The sequence below is a fragment of the Pan paniscus genome, chromosome 6 (assembly GCF_029289425.2).
Source record: "Pan paniscus chromosome 6, NHGRI_mPanPan1-v2.0_pri, whole genome shotgun sequence".
NCBI classification, from domain to species: domain Eukaryota; kingdom Metazoa; phylum Chordata; class Mammalia; order Primates; family Hominidae; genus Pan; species Pan paniscus.
Window position 1 is genome coordinate 53,259,086 of NC_073255.2, and position 15,142 is coordinate 53,274,227.

General features: G+C 41.5%; 1 protein-coding gene across 2 annotated transcripts in view; it reads left to right on the forward strand.

Annotated features, from left to right (window-relative positions):
* ABCA13 (ATP binding cassette subfamily A member 13) overlaps positions 1–15,142 on the forward strand; it is a 513,749-nt gene that overhangs the window by 212,304 nt on the left and 286,303 nt on the right. For both annotated transcript variants that reach the window (XM_063606228.1, XM_003805826.7), the window contains exons 36-38: positions 4,437–4,571; positions 5,658–5,838; positions 8,535–8,753. In XM_063606228.1, the coding sequence (XP_063462298.1) occupies positions 4,437–4,571; positions 5,658–5,838; positions 8,535–8,753 (535 nt within the window). The remainder of the gene's footprint in view (positions 1–4,436; positions 4,572–5,657; positions 5,839–8,534; positions 8,754–15,142) is intronic.

Genomic DNA, 15,142 nt, shown 5'->3' on the forward strand with positions numbered 1-15,142 from the left:
TGTGCACACACACACGTATGGTGATCTTCACTTTGAGTCATGGCCCTAAGTTTGAAATCATATTTATCTTTGTACGACTTCCACTTATATTGAAGTGAAGCAGAGCTGAGGCTTGCTTCAGGATTTCCTTGCATACACTCAAAATGTGAAGGTGTTCAATGACTTCATTTGGAACAGGCAAATTGTGCCTTATTTCACCTTTAGAATGTGCATGCATGAAATATTCTTTTCTCCCCTATGGTTCTGAAAAATTGAGCTATAATACATCAGATGGATATGTGTTTATTGTAAAATGTTTGAAAAGTTTATAGAGAAGCAGGAAAAATTTTTGAGGAAGCAGGAAAAAATTCAGTTATCTCCAATAGCACCAACCAGAACTAACATTTCCCAGGCTTTTTCCAGACAGTTTTCTGCACCTAGTTGGGTTCACACTGTGTATGTAAATTTCTCTCTGTTAAAAAAAAATATTTTTATCATAAGCATTTATCCACATCTTTGAAAGTACTGTTAATGGCTGCTCAACATTTCATTAAATGAAAGTAATAACTTCCTGGACCTTTCTCCTACTTTGCAAGTTTAAATAATTTCTGCTTTTTCCCCACTATAAGTAATGCTACAGTGAATATATTTATGTTCAGATGTGTGTCCCCACTTTGTCATTGTGTCATCTAGAATCCTAGAATTTTAATTGCTAATTCGAATCTATAAACACTTGAAGGCATCTGGATCCCATTGCCTACTATCCTTGCTAAGGGTGGTGCCCACTTAAGCTGCGACTGAGTATGGTTGCCTGAGAGGCCTCTGAGCCGAAGACCTGCAGCTTTGTGAGAATAATCTTCCTGATGTGTTTGCTTGCTTTCTATCTCCTTTGATTTCCACACACTCATTGTTCACGTATGTGTCAACAGGGGCTTTTCGTGTAATTGGTACTGGAAGAAACTGTGCTTCTTTCTTGTTGTAAAAGGCAACCCAAAGCATCCTCATGACTGCACTTGCGTGTTCAGACAGGCAGGAGCTGCTAGAGGAGAGGCTAACCAGTGTGTAGCTTCTGGAGCCATCAGCTGCGCGTCACTGGGCAAGCCTTGCTGTTCCTCCTTTTCTTATTGGGAAGGTAGAGGTGATAATTTTACCTGACATGTTGGTGGTCACAAGACTGTGTGAATTAATACAACCAGATACCCTGGACAGTGCCTGGAACACAGTGAGTGGAATGCTGGCTGTGATATGACCTGATTATCCAGCTGCTACTCATCCTCTTCCTACAGAGGGATGGTTTTTGCTTTGCAAGGTTCTTGGAGGACACCTGTCTGCATTAATTTTCTCAACCTGCCATAACAAAGTACCACAAACTGGGTGGCTCAAACAACAGGAATGTATTGTCTCACAATCCTGGAGGCTAAAAGTCTGAGATCAAGGTGTAGGCCTGTGTATGTGGGTATATATATGGACTGGTTTCTCCCAAGGCCACTCTCCTTGGCTTGCAGATGGCATTGTCTCCTTGTGTCATTCCTGTGTATCTGTGTCCAAATTTTCTTTTATGAGGACACCACTCACATTGGATTAGTCCTCGCTCTTGTGACTTCATTTTGCCTTCATTACCTCTTTGAAGACCGTGTCTCCAAATACAGTCACATTTTGAAGTACAGGGGGTTAGAACTTCAACATATGAAACCTGCGGAGATACAACTCAGCCCACAAAGAAAAGTCAGTGCTATTCCTCACAGCAGCTGAACAGCTTCCCTTCACTTTATGTATTTATTTTTTTGTAACTTTTAAGTGCAGGGGTACATGTGCAGGTTTGTTACATAGGTAAATGTGTGTCATGGAGGTTTGTTGTACCGATTATTTTGTCACCCACGTATTAAGCCTAGTACCCATCAGTTATTTTTTCTGATCTTCTCCCTTCTCTCACCCTTCACCCTCCAAAAGGCCCCAGTGCATGTTGTTCCCCCCAGTGCATGTTGTTCATGTGTTCTCATCATTCAGCTCCCACTTATAAGTGAGAACATGCAGTATTTGGTTTTCTGTTCCTTTGCTAACGATGTTAGTTTGCTAAGGATAATGGCCTCCAGCTTCATCCATGTCCCTGCAAAGGACGTGATCTCATTCCTTTTTATGGCTGCATAGTAGTAGTCCATGGTGTATATGTACCACATTTTCTTTATCCAGTCTATTGTTGATTGCCATTTAGGTTGATTCCATGTCTTTGCTATTATGAATAGTGCCACAAAGAACATACGTGGGCATGTGTCTTTATAATAAGATGATATATATTCCTTTGGGTATATACTCAGTAATGAGATTACTGGGTCAAATGGTATTTCTATCTTTAGGTCTTTGAGGAACCACCACCTGTCTTCCACAATAGTTGAACTAATTTACACTCCCACCAACAGTGTATAAGCATTCCTTTTTATTCACAACCTCACCAGCATCTGTTATTTTTTGACCTTTTAATGATAGACATTCTGACTGGTGTGAGATGGTATCTCATCGTGGTTTCGATTTGCATTTCTCTAATGATCATTGATGTTGAGGTTTTTCCATATGATTGTCAGCCCCATGTATGTCTTCTTTTGAGAAGTGTCTCTTTATATCCCTTGCCCACTTTCTAATGGAGTGTTTGTTTTTTGCTTAATTTATTTAAGTTCCTTATATATGCTGGATATTAGACCTTTGTCAGATGCATAGTTAAGCATTCCTATACAGCAACAACAGTCAAGCCCAGAGTTAAATCAGTAACAAACTTCCATTCACTACTGCCATACACACACAAAATACCTAGGAATACAGCTAACAAGGTGAAAGATCTCTACCAGGAGAACTACAAACCAGTACTCAAAGAAATCAGAGATGACAAGAACAAATGGAAAACATTTCATGCTCATGGACAGGAAGAATCAATATCATTAAAATGGCCATACTGCCCAAAGCAGTTTGTAGATTCCTTGCTATTCTCATTAAACTACCATTGATATTCTTCACAGAACTAGAAAAAAATGTTTTAAAATTCACATGGAACTAAAAAGGAGCCCGAATAGCCAAGACAATCCTGAGCGAAAAGAACAAAGCTGGAGACATCACATTACCTGACTTCAAACTATGCTACAGGGCTACAGTAACCATAACAGCATGGTTCTGGTACAAGAACAGACACATAGACTAACAGAACAGAATAGAGAACTCAGAAATAAGAATGCACACCTACAACTATGTGATCTTCAACAAACCTAAAAAACAAGCAATGGGGAAAGGATTTTCTATTTAATAAATGGTGTGGGGATAACTGGCTAGATATATGCAGAAAATTGAAACTGAACCCCTTCCTTATTGCCATATACAAAAATTAATTCAAGATGGATTAAAGACTTAAATGTAAAACCCAAAACTATAAAAACCCTGGAAGACAACCTAGTCAATACAATTCAGGACATAGTCACGGACAAAGATTTCATGACAAAGATGCCAAAAGCAATTGCAACAAAAGCAAAAATTGACTAATGGGATCTAACTAAAGAGTGTCTGCACAGCAAAAGAAACTGTTGACAGAGTAAACAGACACGTCTCCCATTCTGTAGAATTGGAGGAAAATTTTGCAGACCTTCCCTTTACTTTCAAAAGGTAATGGATACATGTGCTCTCCTTTGAGTGCGTGAACATCTCTTTCTATTTTTTGATTAGAATGTGCGAGGGCTCGCATATCTCTCTTCTGCTTGATGATCAAAGTGCTATAATAGTCTTTATATCAGCCTTTTTAATTCTAATCAGTTGTAGAATTTAGGCCTTTAGGTAAGTTACGTTCATCAAACTTAAACTAGAATGGATGTGTTAAAAGAAAATTGGGAAATGTTAATAATGAAATCCCTTTTCATTTCAACATGTAATGAGGGCAAAGTGACTGTTAAATGGGCTGAAATGAATTTGGAGAATACTTTTGAAGAATGGTAATATGTTTCATATGGAAATGTTAGCATTATGAATTATTCTTCTTTGTGGAAATTTCAATTGATTAATACCCTCCTACACTTACCTCATGCTCTTCCTCTTGTCTACGAATCCATGCAAACATCAAAGATAGGCAAAAGAAGAACAATCACAAAATAGAAGGGCAGTGTGGGGCAGGGTGGGACTTTACTCTGGGAATATTCAGCAATTATCCAAAAAGCATGTATTGAACCCCTACTCTAAAGATGTCTTGGGGGAAGTGGCTGAGAGGGGGTTTTAGCACATGGCTGTGGATCAGGCTGAGAAGGGAGAGTTAGGGCTCCACTGCAAAGCTAATAGCTGTGCCCTGGGATATCACATTTTGTATATGTGACATATATTAAAAATATTAACATGGGATGACATTTTATATTAATTACTTAAGATATTCTAGTACAGTACCTTCATCTAAATAAAAAATTAAACTAATTTTAATTGTTTTCATTTTTTAGGAACATTTGGTTTACGGAAACCATGGTATTTCCCCTTTACTGCCTCATATTGGAAGAGTGTGGGTTTCTTGGTGGAGAAAAGGCAATACTCTCTAAGTTCTAGTCTGTTCTTCAATGAGAACTTTGACACTAAAGGTTTGTAAGGAGTAGAATTATTAGATGCATGTATTTTTCCTCTGATCCATTTTGATTTTTTTTTTTGTTTGTTTGTTTTTATGGTCCAGCCTTTTCAAGTGTGTGCTGATTCCTAGAGAGACTTACATTTAGGCTGTCTTGGGCTGGGAAACAGCTGCAAGGCCAAGATGTGGGAAAGTATGCCATGACAGTGTTTGTTCTGTGAAACCCAGGAAACCCAGGGAGTTCCCATTAATTATTATTTAGCCTCCTCCCCTCTGTGCATTATGTGCATTTGTGTGTATACTACAATTTAGTAAAATTGAAGCGTTAGTCCCAAAATGAATATGTGTAAGAAATAAAAGCAAAGATGGGCAGCTACCCTGTGTAAAGCATTTAAAAATTTTTAAGTGTTCTCACCCATGCTGGTTTATTCAGTGTTCCTGTGTGAGGGAGAATATCACTGTCCCTTACAAATAGGGATTGTGGTTCTCAGGAGATAGGGGCAGGACTGTCCCTGTGCCTCTGCACTCCAGAGTCATGGCCTGTTCCTGCCGGTGCAGGCACAGGGCACCTCTGCCAAAGGATGAATCCATAGGCCATCTCCATGGAAATAGAGTTGCATCACTCAGAGATAAACAAGCTCCCATCATGGTGGGTTTAGATTACAAGTCAACATTCTAATCTAAACAATCTAAATATTTTTCTGAATTATGAATCTTTTAGAAAATGTGGAACACATCAACAAGCACCTATCCACTCTCACGTCCTCAGGAGACTATTTCTCATGAACATTTTATGTGTAACTAATCTGCCTGTTGTTTTTTTCTCTACTGAAACAAAAATACAGGTGTGTGTTTTTATTTTTTTTATTTTTTACAAAATGGTTATCATAAGGGTTCAAAACTTTGTAATCAGTGATATCACTTAATGTTTGCCATTATATAGTCTGCTTCTTGTTCTTGCTAAAGAAAGATTTTTGAGTTGATTTGTGTGCTTCACAGAGCTGGAATTCAATTTCAAAGCAGAATGCTGAATTAATAAATATGAGCATTATTTTTAGGGCTTTTGAAGTCTTTTCACAATGAATTTTCATCTCTCTCACAGGGTCATCACTGCAAAACAGGGAAGGAGAGCTTGAAGGAAGTGCTCCGGGAGTCACCCTGGTGTCTGTGACCAAGGAATATGAGGGCCACAAGGCTGTGGTCCAAGACCTCAGCCTGACCTTCTACAGAGACCAAATCACCGCCCTGCTGGGGACAAACGGTGCCGGGAAAACCACTATCATGTGGGTCCCATTTTACCCTTATCAAACACTGGGCATTTGATTCTTAAAACTTCAGTTTACCTGTGAGACAGAAGGTTTGATTTCTTTTCCTTGTTTTAAAATTTTGAGTCTCAGTACAGAGTTTAGAGACATGGGTGAAAGGCAGAGCCCCTCATGAGTGCCCGTGTGAGAGAGGCCCTATGTCCTCAACCGCACAGGTGCACTGTAGGCCTGGGGCCCAGTCAAAGGAGTAGTGGTGGATAGCTTTTTAAAAGGCTTAATTCTTGTATTTTCTACAAATAATTTACCATGTTGTACTTTAGTCTTTGAAAGTCCTTTGGCACTTTCAGTGTTTGTCCTACTAAGTATCATCTTGCTTGCATATCTGTAGGAAGAGGAATATCACAGTGGTACTTGCAAATTTTTTAAACACCTGATTATTTTTCTTTTCCATGTTCTGGTTTTTGTGTGGTTCTTTTCTCATTAAGGGTAGATGTTTGGTTTAGGATTCAATGGCTCTAGATTTGATTAAAGAATCAAATCATGTGCTCCCAGAGAAACAATGAATTCAAACATTCACAGCCTTGGGCTGGCTGTAGAAGTGGAGGTTTAAGGTTAAACTACTAAAATTATGAAATATCTCTTTTGAACAAATCACTTTCTCTTTTGTTCTTTTTCTCACTAAATATGTAGCATTAAAGTGTGATTAATTAAAACAATGAAGAGGGCTTTGCCTCAGACTTAATAAGAAAGGTAGAACAATAACACATGAAACTTCAGAAATCTCATACTGAAAAAATAGAAAGAAAGAATATGGACAGTTTTTATTTGTTCCTTGGATACAGAAATGGACCTGGAAAAGCGTGTGAGTGTTTTTTTAGTGTTTGAAAATTGGGAAACCACAAGTTGCACAAATAGTGACTCAGCCAGCCAGTTCCTCTCACCCTGCTTTTACTAAGACACATTTCTTACAAGGAAAACCTGGGCTGCTTGTTTAGCAGAATGATGAGAATTGCATTTGGAGTTTCTAGATGATTTAAAGTTCAATGACTGTGTTGTTTTTAGTGTACATTTGTAGTACATTTTGAGTCATCCTAAGTGGCTGCCTCCACCTGGCAATTCTTAGATGAAAGGCTGAGAGGTCAGTCAAAGACGGGGGGTCTTCACTATTTAAAACAACAGTCTTTGAGACTTCTAGGGAATGTGTATAAACTATTTTATAGTATCCCCCAGATAGGTTTGAAAATAATATAGCAAAGAGTTTTAAGTTCATCTAGGTTTAATTTTTGTGCAGTAAACAGTATCTGTTGATGTGTACAGTTTGATGAGTTTTGACACATTTGGTTAGTGCCGGAACAAGCACCACAAATACAGAACCTTTCTATGCTGCTCCAAGGTTTCCTGTGCTCTCCTTTGACCCTGGCCTTCATGTGACCACTGATCTGCTCTTTGTCACTAAAAACTAGGTTGCTTATTCTAGAATTTCTTGTAAATGGGATCATGTCTGGCTTCTTGTACTCAGCAGACTGTTTTGGGGACCCAGGCATGGTGGTGGTGGCCCAGCAGCCTGCTCCTTGGGACAGCTGAGTGGTATCCACCATATGGAGGCAACCCAGCTTCTTTACGTTTTCATCCATGGGTTGCAACTGAGGTTGTTTCTCTTTGTCAGTGATTGTGAACACAGCTGCTGTGAACATTTGTGCATACAGCTTTGTGTCGGCACACATTTAATTTCTCATGTGTAAATACTAAGGAGTGGATTTGCTAGGTCCTGTGGTAGGGGCATGTTTAACTTTTCAGAAATAAGAAACCAATTTAAAACTTAAATAATAAACTTCCTGAAACAAGGAAGCAGAACTAGGCAATTCTGAGGCTTCTGTTGGTAAAGTCGGTCATGTGAGCTTGTAGTGGCAGGCTGCTTGATTTCTTGTGGTTTTAACACACACAGACTATCCCGGGAGCAGCGGAAGGAAGACTGGCTCCAGGGTTGGGGCCTAGCTTTGTATCTCTGTTTTGCTTATATTTAATGATGAGGATTTAGGTATATATGTCATTTCTTTAGCATGTTTCCTCATCTGTAAAAAGTTGAATGTCATCATCTTAAAGTCCCATACAACTATAATGCTCTATGATTGCAGTTCAGACTTACAATGGTTCAACTTAATGATATTTTGACTTTATGATGGTGTGAAAGTGATACATATTAGGTAGAAACCATAGTCTGAGGACTCATACAGCCATTCTGCTTTTTACTTTCAGTACAATATTCAATAAATTGCAAGAGATATTCAACACCTTATTATAAAATACGCTTTGTGATAGATGATTTTGCCTAGCTGTAGGCTAATGTAAGTGTTTTGGGTACACTCAAGGTAGGCTAGACTAAGCTGTGATGTTAGGTAGGTTAGATGTAAATAGATTTTTGACTTACAATATTTTCAACTTTTTATGGGTTTATTGGGACATAACCCAATCAGAAGTCAAGGAGCATTTTTATTTCATGTGGTAGCATAACATGGTAAACTCACATTTTCAACATCAACCAGCCAATGTACCCTCAAACTCCTCACACCTTTTAACTGATTGTGTAAAAACCAGGTCAGCAGAAGGTGAGTGCTCTTGGCAGGATGCATGCGCCATCCTGGAGCTGACTGGATTGCTGACGTTCATAGTATCAGCAACGCGTATTCTCCATGCTGTCTTATTTTCTCTGGCAGATCCATGTTGACGGGGCTCCACCCTCCCACTTCTGGAACCATCATCATCAATGGCAAGAACCTACAGACAGACCTGTCGAGGGTCAGAATGGAGCTTGGTGTGTGTCCGCAGCAGGATGTCCTGTTGGACAACCTCACCGTCCGGGAACATTTGCTGCTCTTTGCTTCCATAAAGGCGCCTCAGTGGACCAAGAAGGAGCTGCATCAGCAAGTCAATCAGTTAGTAAACAGTTGTCTCTCTGCTCCTCCTGCCTCTGCCCATTGTGTAAGGAAGTGAAGACACTAGAAAGAGACACTTAAAAAATCATCTGTGTCTACATTTATAAGATGAAATAATTAGCAAATGGTTGTTAACTATGGAATTATGACACAGCCACCAACACTGAGAATGTCAGAAAAGGCTTCTGTGGGAAGGCATTGAATTTGATTTGATTTGTCTTTGAAATGTGGAAGAGATGAGCACATGTAAGCACAGAGGCTGTTGATGGAAACTTTGTGTGTCTGGAGTAAAAGGTCCCTAGGGGTGTCCTGAAATGAAAAGAATTCAAAGGCAGCGGGAAAACTGGTTGTCAAGAAGCTGATTAGTCTGCCTTTTCTCTCCTTGATCCCTAGCTCTTCCTCAACTCCTTCCTTCCTTCCTGTCACACACACACACAAAGATTAAGAAAAAAGAGCCTTATTAGTCATGCTAAGGAGTTTGAACTTCACTGAGCAAGTAGGTGTTCATGAGTGGGGGATTGTGATTAGCCTGAGATCTGGAAGATCTCTCCTGCCAGATCATAGCAGGTGCCATGGGAGAGACTGGATACAGAGTGGCCAGTGTAGGCAAGAGGTGGTGACAGCCTGATTTATGGTCATGCCACTGGGGTGCATGGGCCAGGAAGGCCTGTATTTGAAGACTATTCAAATTTAGAAGAATCAGGTCATGTTGACTAACTGGTTGCACAAGGCAGGGAGCAGAGAACTCCCGGTAGGGCCACGAACAATGGGTAGGACATTGGTTGGTCCACATGGAGGGCTGAACCCTATATGAAAGTGGAATAGCACAAGGAAGATCTAGAGTTGAGAATATGTGGGGAGAAGTGGAAAGGAAGTAGGGTATCCAGGATGGGAAGCAAGGCAAAATCAAGGCAGTGTGCCCTGGCTCATTGGACATTGATAGAAGTTTAGACCAGAGGTAAAAGGGAGAGACAGTAGGTTCCTGATTAGAGAACAAAGTGGTGTTTGAGGGTGATGACCATGGAAGCATGGATTGGAGGGGGAAGTGGAGCAATGAAAGTCAAGGAGAGTAGCTGGAGGTAGAAACATTAATCCAGTGCTGGGGTCATCGATTCAGCAAACAGTGGTAGTTAAGTGTGCAGGCCATCTGTCCTGTGCTGGGCTCTGCTCCCTCAGGAAGATGCATGGCTCTGGCCTCCTGGGGCTACTGCTGCATGCTTGGCAATTCCAATGAATGGACTTTGCAAAGCAGAACGTCAACCATGGCATGAGTGTGTGGGGAAGGGACCCTTGGAGGCAAGTGTGTCAGTATAACTGGTAATGGACTGCACATTCCTAAGAAGAAAATGTGAATGTCATGAATTCTTACAGAATATTGTTATTTTACAATATTTTTGCAAGCTTTACATTTATAAATAAGTATTTACAATCTGCATTTAATTAAGGTGAAAGCTCACAAGGTTTGGGTGTTGTTTTGTATGGTGTAACCTTATTTCTTTACCACTTTTTCTACTATGTGCTTCATGATGGTGGAGCTCTACCTTGGTGTTTCTAGCCCTGGAACACTAAGAAAAAGAAGAATGAGTCTTAAAGTTGTCACACATTCCATGTGCCGTTGGTGATATGACCAGAAACCAAGTAAAACGTTTGCAATGAGAATGTTCCATTCCACCCTTCCTTTTACTTGGCCTCTCCAGGTGCCATTGCTTGCTTCTCCATCCCTGCCATTGCAGGTCACCCCTGCATCATGCCTCTGCAGAGATGCCAGGGCTGCAGCTGGCCTTCCTGCCTGCTGTCGGCTTCTTCTACCCTTTCCTCCAGCCCCTTTGGCTCACTTCTGCAAAGCTTATCTTGTCCCCAAACCCAACCCCCAGCTGTTCTCCCCAGATCATGGTCTAGCTTCCTGATGTCACGTGCTTTCAGTACTCCACATGGAGTGCTCCTTAGAAATGTACCCAGGTCCTGGCCCTTCTGTGCCCACTGCCCTTCAAGGACTCACATCACTTGGGGTATAATCTAAAGGTATGGAGGCCTACAATTGTGTAATTTACATTCTTGTGCCTATTGTCTTAGATTTATTATGAGTGCCCCCTTCCACCTCAAAACTGTCCTCCTTTGGAATATAAATTTATAAAGCCCTGCCAGCCTCTCTTGCTTTACCTGATCCTTCATTGTGTGGTGCCAGCTGCACTGGTCTTATGGTGGATCCCTGAGCACACTGAACAGGCCCTTCACTGCGTTCGTGCTGTGATGGGCTCAGTGTGTAGCCTGCCTCACTGCCATCCTGGCTCTTCTCAGACACCATCTTACCAGAGCAGACTTCCTGAGCATTCTGTCCAGAACAACTTCCCACTCAGTCTCCTGAGTCCCCTCTATTTCTCTGGCTCTTATTTATGACATTTATCATTTCATGACAGCCTCTGTGTATTAGTCTTCTGTTTCTTTCCACCAGATAGCAAACCCCTTGACTACAGGGACGTAGTCTGTTTGGTTCACTATAGTATAATAAGCATTCTTTGAGTTGAATAACTGGATTTTTTTTTCAATTTTTATTTTTATATTTTTTCCATAAGTTATTGGGGTACAGGTGGTATTTGGTTACATGAGTAAGTTCTTTAGTGGTGATTTGTGAGATTTTGGTGCACCCATCACTTGAGCAGTATATACTGCACCATATTTGTTGTATTTTATCCCTCAACCCCCTTGAGTTCAGAAAGAAACCTCAGGTGCAAACAATGAAGCTGAATAAGCTCTACTGGGGGGTGTGTGAAGTGGGTGCAGGGGGTCAGCTGCCCTTGGTTGTATGGTGAAGGGTCATAGCAGAGGTAATGATTGAGCAGCAGGCTACAGGATGAGTAAGGATGAACTGGGCTTGACTGCAGTGGGTGGGCTGCAATATGTTACAGCATGTGCAGCTTAGAGGGTCCACAGGCCTCCCTCTTGCAGGCCTGTGCACAGGCACATTACAGAAGCTTCCTAAGCCTTGCAAGATTTTAGGTTTTGTTCCTAGGCTGTCCATGGGCATGAGGCCTCTGGAGAGTGCTGAGCACCTGGTACGATGGCCGCCTAATGATGGGTCACACGCTCTCTCCAGTTGCAGGTGGAGGATGGGGTGGGCTGGGGTGAGCCCAAGTCGTAGGGAGAGCTGGGGGCTCCTGTACTAAGAACAGATTAGGCCAGGAGAGGTCCAGTAGGGTGAGGAGGAAAGGGAGATGCAGACCCAATGGGGAATAAGAGAGGAGGGGGCGTCCATGGTATTCCCCAGATGTCTGGCTCAGGCAAGCCTGCACAGTGTTTTTCAACATACAGTTGACTCTTGAACAACACGGGTTTGAACCCTGCAGGTCTTACTTATATTCAAATGTTTTCAATACAAGTAACACCCAGTGTGCCTACCTCTTCTGCTACCTTTCCTTCTCCTCTGCCTGACCTGCCTCAGCCACCTTTGAGATAGCAAGACCAGCTCTCCCCTTCCTCCTCCTCCTCCTCAGCCTACTCAACGTGAAGATGACAAGGATAAAGACCTTTATGATGACCCACTTCTAGTTAGACAATAGTTAATATAGTTTCTCTTCTTTAAGCTTTTTAAAATAACATTTTTTTCCTCTAGCTTGCCTCATTGTAAGCATACAGCATGTAATGCATATAACATACAAAAGAAGTGTCAACTGACTGTTTACATTATTGGCAAGGCCTCCAGTCAACAGTAGAATATTAGTAGGTAAGCTTTGGGGGAGTTGAGTTATACACAGATTTTTGACTGTGTACAGTGTGGTGCTTTAAGTCCCTGCATTGTTCAAGGGTCAGCTGTGTGTATAGAGAGAGCCTATTTGAGAAGTGGGGGAGAGGAAAGTGATGAGTTTGTCTTAGAGATGTGAGTTTAAGGAGTCTGGAGGTTTCTGATGCTGAGGCCAGCTGTGGTGCTAGGCTTCCACCAGGGCACTGCCGGCCTGTGCTCCTGCCCATGCTGGTTTTCCTTATTTATTACCCTCCCCTCCACTGCTACCTCAGTTTCCTTGGTGTGCCCAAATCCTGAGATCCTTCAAGGACCAGATCCCCTCCCACCATGGCCTTGGGATGTTGTGCAGGCCATGTGGGCCAGGGCAGGAAAGAAGCCCCTTGTGGGCTCTCTCAGATGGCCAGAGGGACCTTCTGCTTCCAGCCTCACCTCTGCAATGGCTACCTACATTGTAAAAGGAGGACTTTCATTTGTTTAACATCTTTTTTTTTGTGCCAGCCACTATGGTGGATATGTGCCAGGAACTTACATGAGTGATCTCATTCAAGTGTCTTTTCCCTGGGATATGGGCAGAGGCTCCAGGAGATGGTGCCATGCAGCTCGGAGAGGGAAGCCAGGATCTGACCTAGGACTCTCAGATGCAAAGTGCCTTCTGCTGCCTTTCTTTCAAAGCTGGCCACTACATTGTAGCATGTGGGCATGGTCTCTGCGAAGACAAAACCCACTAGGTGGAGAGAGGGCAGATTCTCTAGCACATTTCTAGTGTTGATGCCCTAATGGGAGTACGGATACCCATTGGGGATTCCATGAGTCTGAGAAGCGAAGGTGATTTGTTAACAGTTGCTCTCCCTGGGGTTAGTGAATGCAGTAGCTTTAAAATGCACGCTCGGGACTTGGCAGGCAGGGCAGGTGTGTCACTAGCAACCCACAGTAGGGAACGTGTGGATGAAGGATCCCTGGTGCATTGTGGAACCTGCCTCTGGGGCATTTCTCTTGAAGGAGTCTCACCCCAGTAAGGTCAGATTGCACACACGGGATCCTAGAGGGGCTAAATGAGGCAGTATTATGAACATGCTTTTGGAGATACGAAACAAAACAAGATCACAAACACAGAATACGGTAGAGGCTTTTCTCTTTTCATAGTGTCTGTTTTTGTGTCCTTCTTTTATATTTGAATTATTTTAAATTTGCTTACCTCTATCAGATTGATGGATTAGCTTCAGTTCTTGTGGGTTGAGCCCTTCTGGGAGTTTGCTGATTCTTGAGTGTGATGAGTGCACTGTGGCCTCGTATTGATCAATTCTTTATAGTTTTGAATCACAAAGTTAGGAGACATGGAGGACATGAGAATACAGCGTATTGCTAGTTCCAGAGAAAATGGGGAAGGGGAACAGATACTCCAAGAGATACTGCCTGAGAATTTTGTAGAGTTGAAATGCATCCATCCTCAGTTTTAGGGAGCACAGCAAGTTCTGAACAAGATAAGCCAAATGAATGCTTTTTTTCATACTGAATTCTTATACTGCAAATTGTAATTTGCAATATATACTCATTTCTTTCAAAGTGTCAAAAACTCCTTATAATAAAAAAATTAAAATTGTAAAAAAAAAAAAAAGAATATGGTAGAGGCACATATTACCCAGGGGTCAGGGTCTGAAAGGAGGGCATTGGGGAAAACCATGCTCACATTACCCCTGAAAATCTTTTAGTGGAGAGCAGCGTTGGAAAATGACAAAGTGGTTCTCTAGAAATGCACCACTGCATTGCACAGTTTTATTTTCCCATACTTGGACGGGATCAGTATTTGTTTAGATGATCTCAAATTGAAATTCGTGCCTGTGTTTAGAGACCAGCTATACTATAAATGCATGTGTGGAAAAAGCCAAATCTCCTTCTGGATGGATGCTGACACTGTGAGGGCCATGTGCAAATTAAGCCTGAATTGATGGAAAAAGTCCTTGAGGGACAGAAGTCCATTGTTAAAGTGATGGATGATACTATACATTTTATTTAAATCATCCTTTCTTCTTTTGTCCCCCACTCAGCATTCACATTATTGTCATAATCTCTACTGGAGGGCATTCTCTACTGGAAGGTGGCTGGTTCACATCTTGTGCTGTCTTCAGAGAATGGCTGGAAATAGTAATAATGTTAATGACAGTGGACACTTGGATATACATGGAAAATATTTAGTTTGTACTATTGAAAGCTGTCTTAAATTTGAGTGGGTACTTAACGAGAAATAGCTAGGTATCTTATGGACTATATATTATGAGATAGCAAATTGGCTATGTCCAACCTGATTTCTTTAAAACAAGTCATAGGTTACCTATTGTAATTTTTTAAAATGCATCTACCCTAGACCACGGTAAACTCTATTGTGATTGAGATTGGGAGCTTAAATCAAACACCTAACAATGCTACATTTGCTTCATCTTTTTTTGGGTGCCAGGCAACCTTAATGATTATCAGCGCACAGAGTGTTACCTAGCAACAAAGCCAATTTGCACAAAAGCAATCGAATAAGATCATGTTTTAGGACGGTAGTCTTCAATTAGAGAAAGGGAAAACTGCAAACATCTGATTTAGATCCAACATGCTCCCTATTACTCTCCTGTATCACCGCTTGGTTTCCTTAATGTGTAGCTTC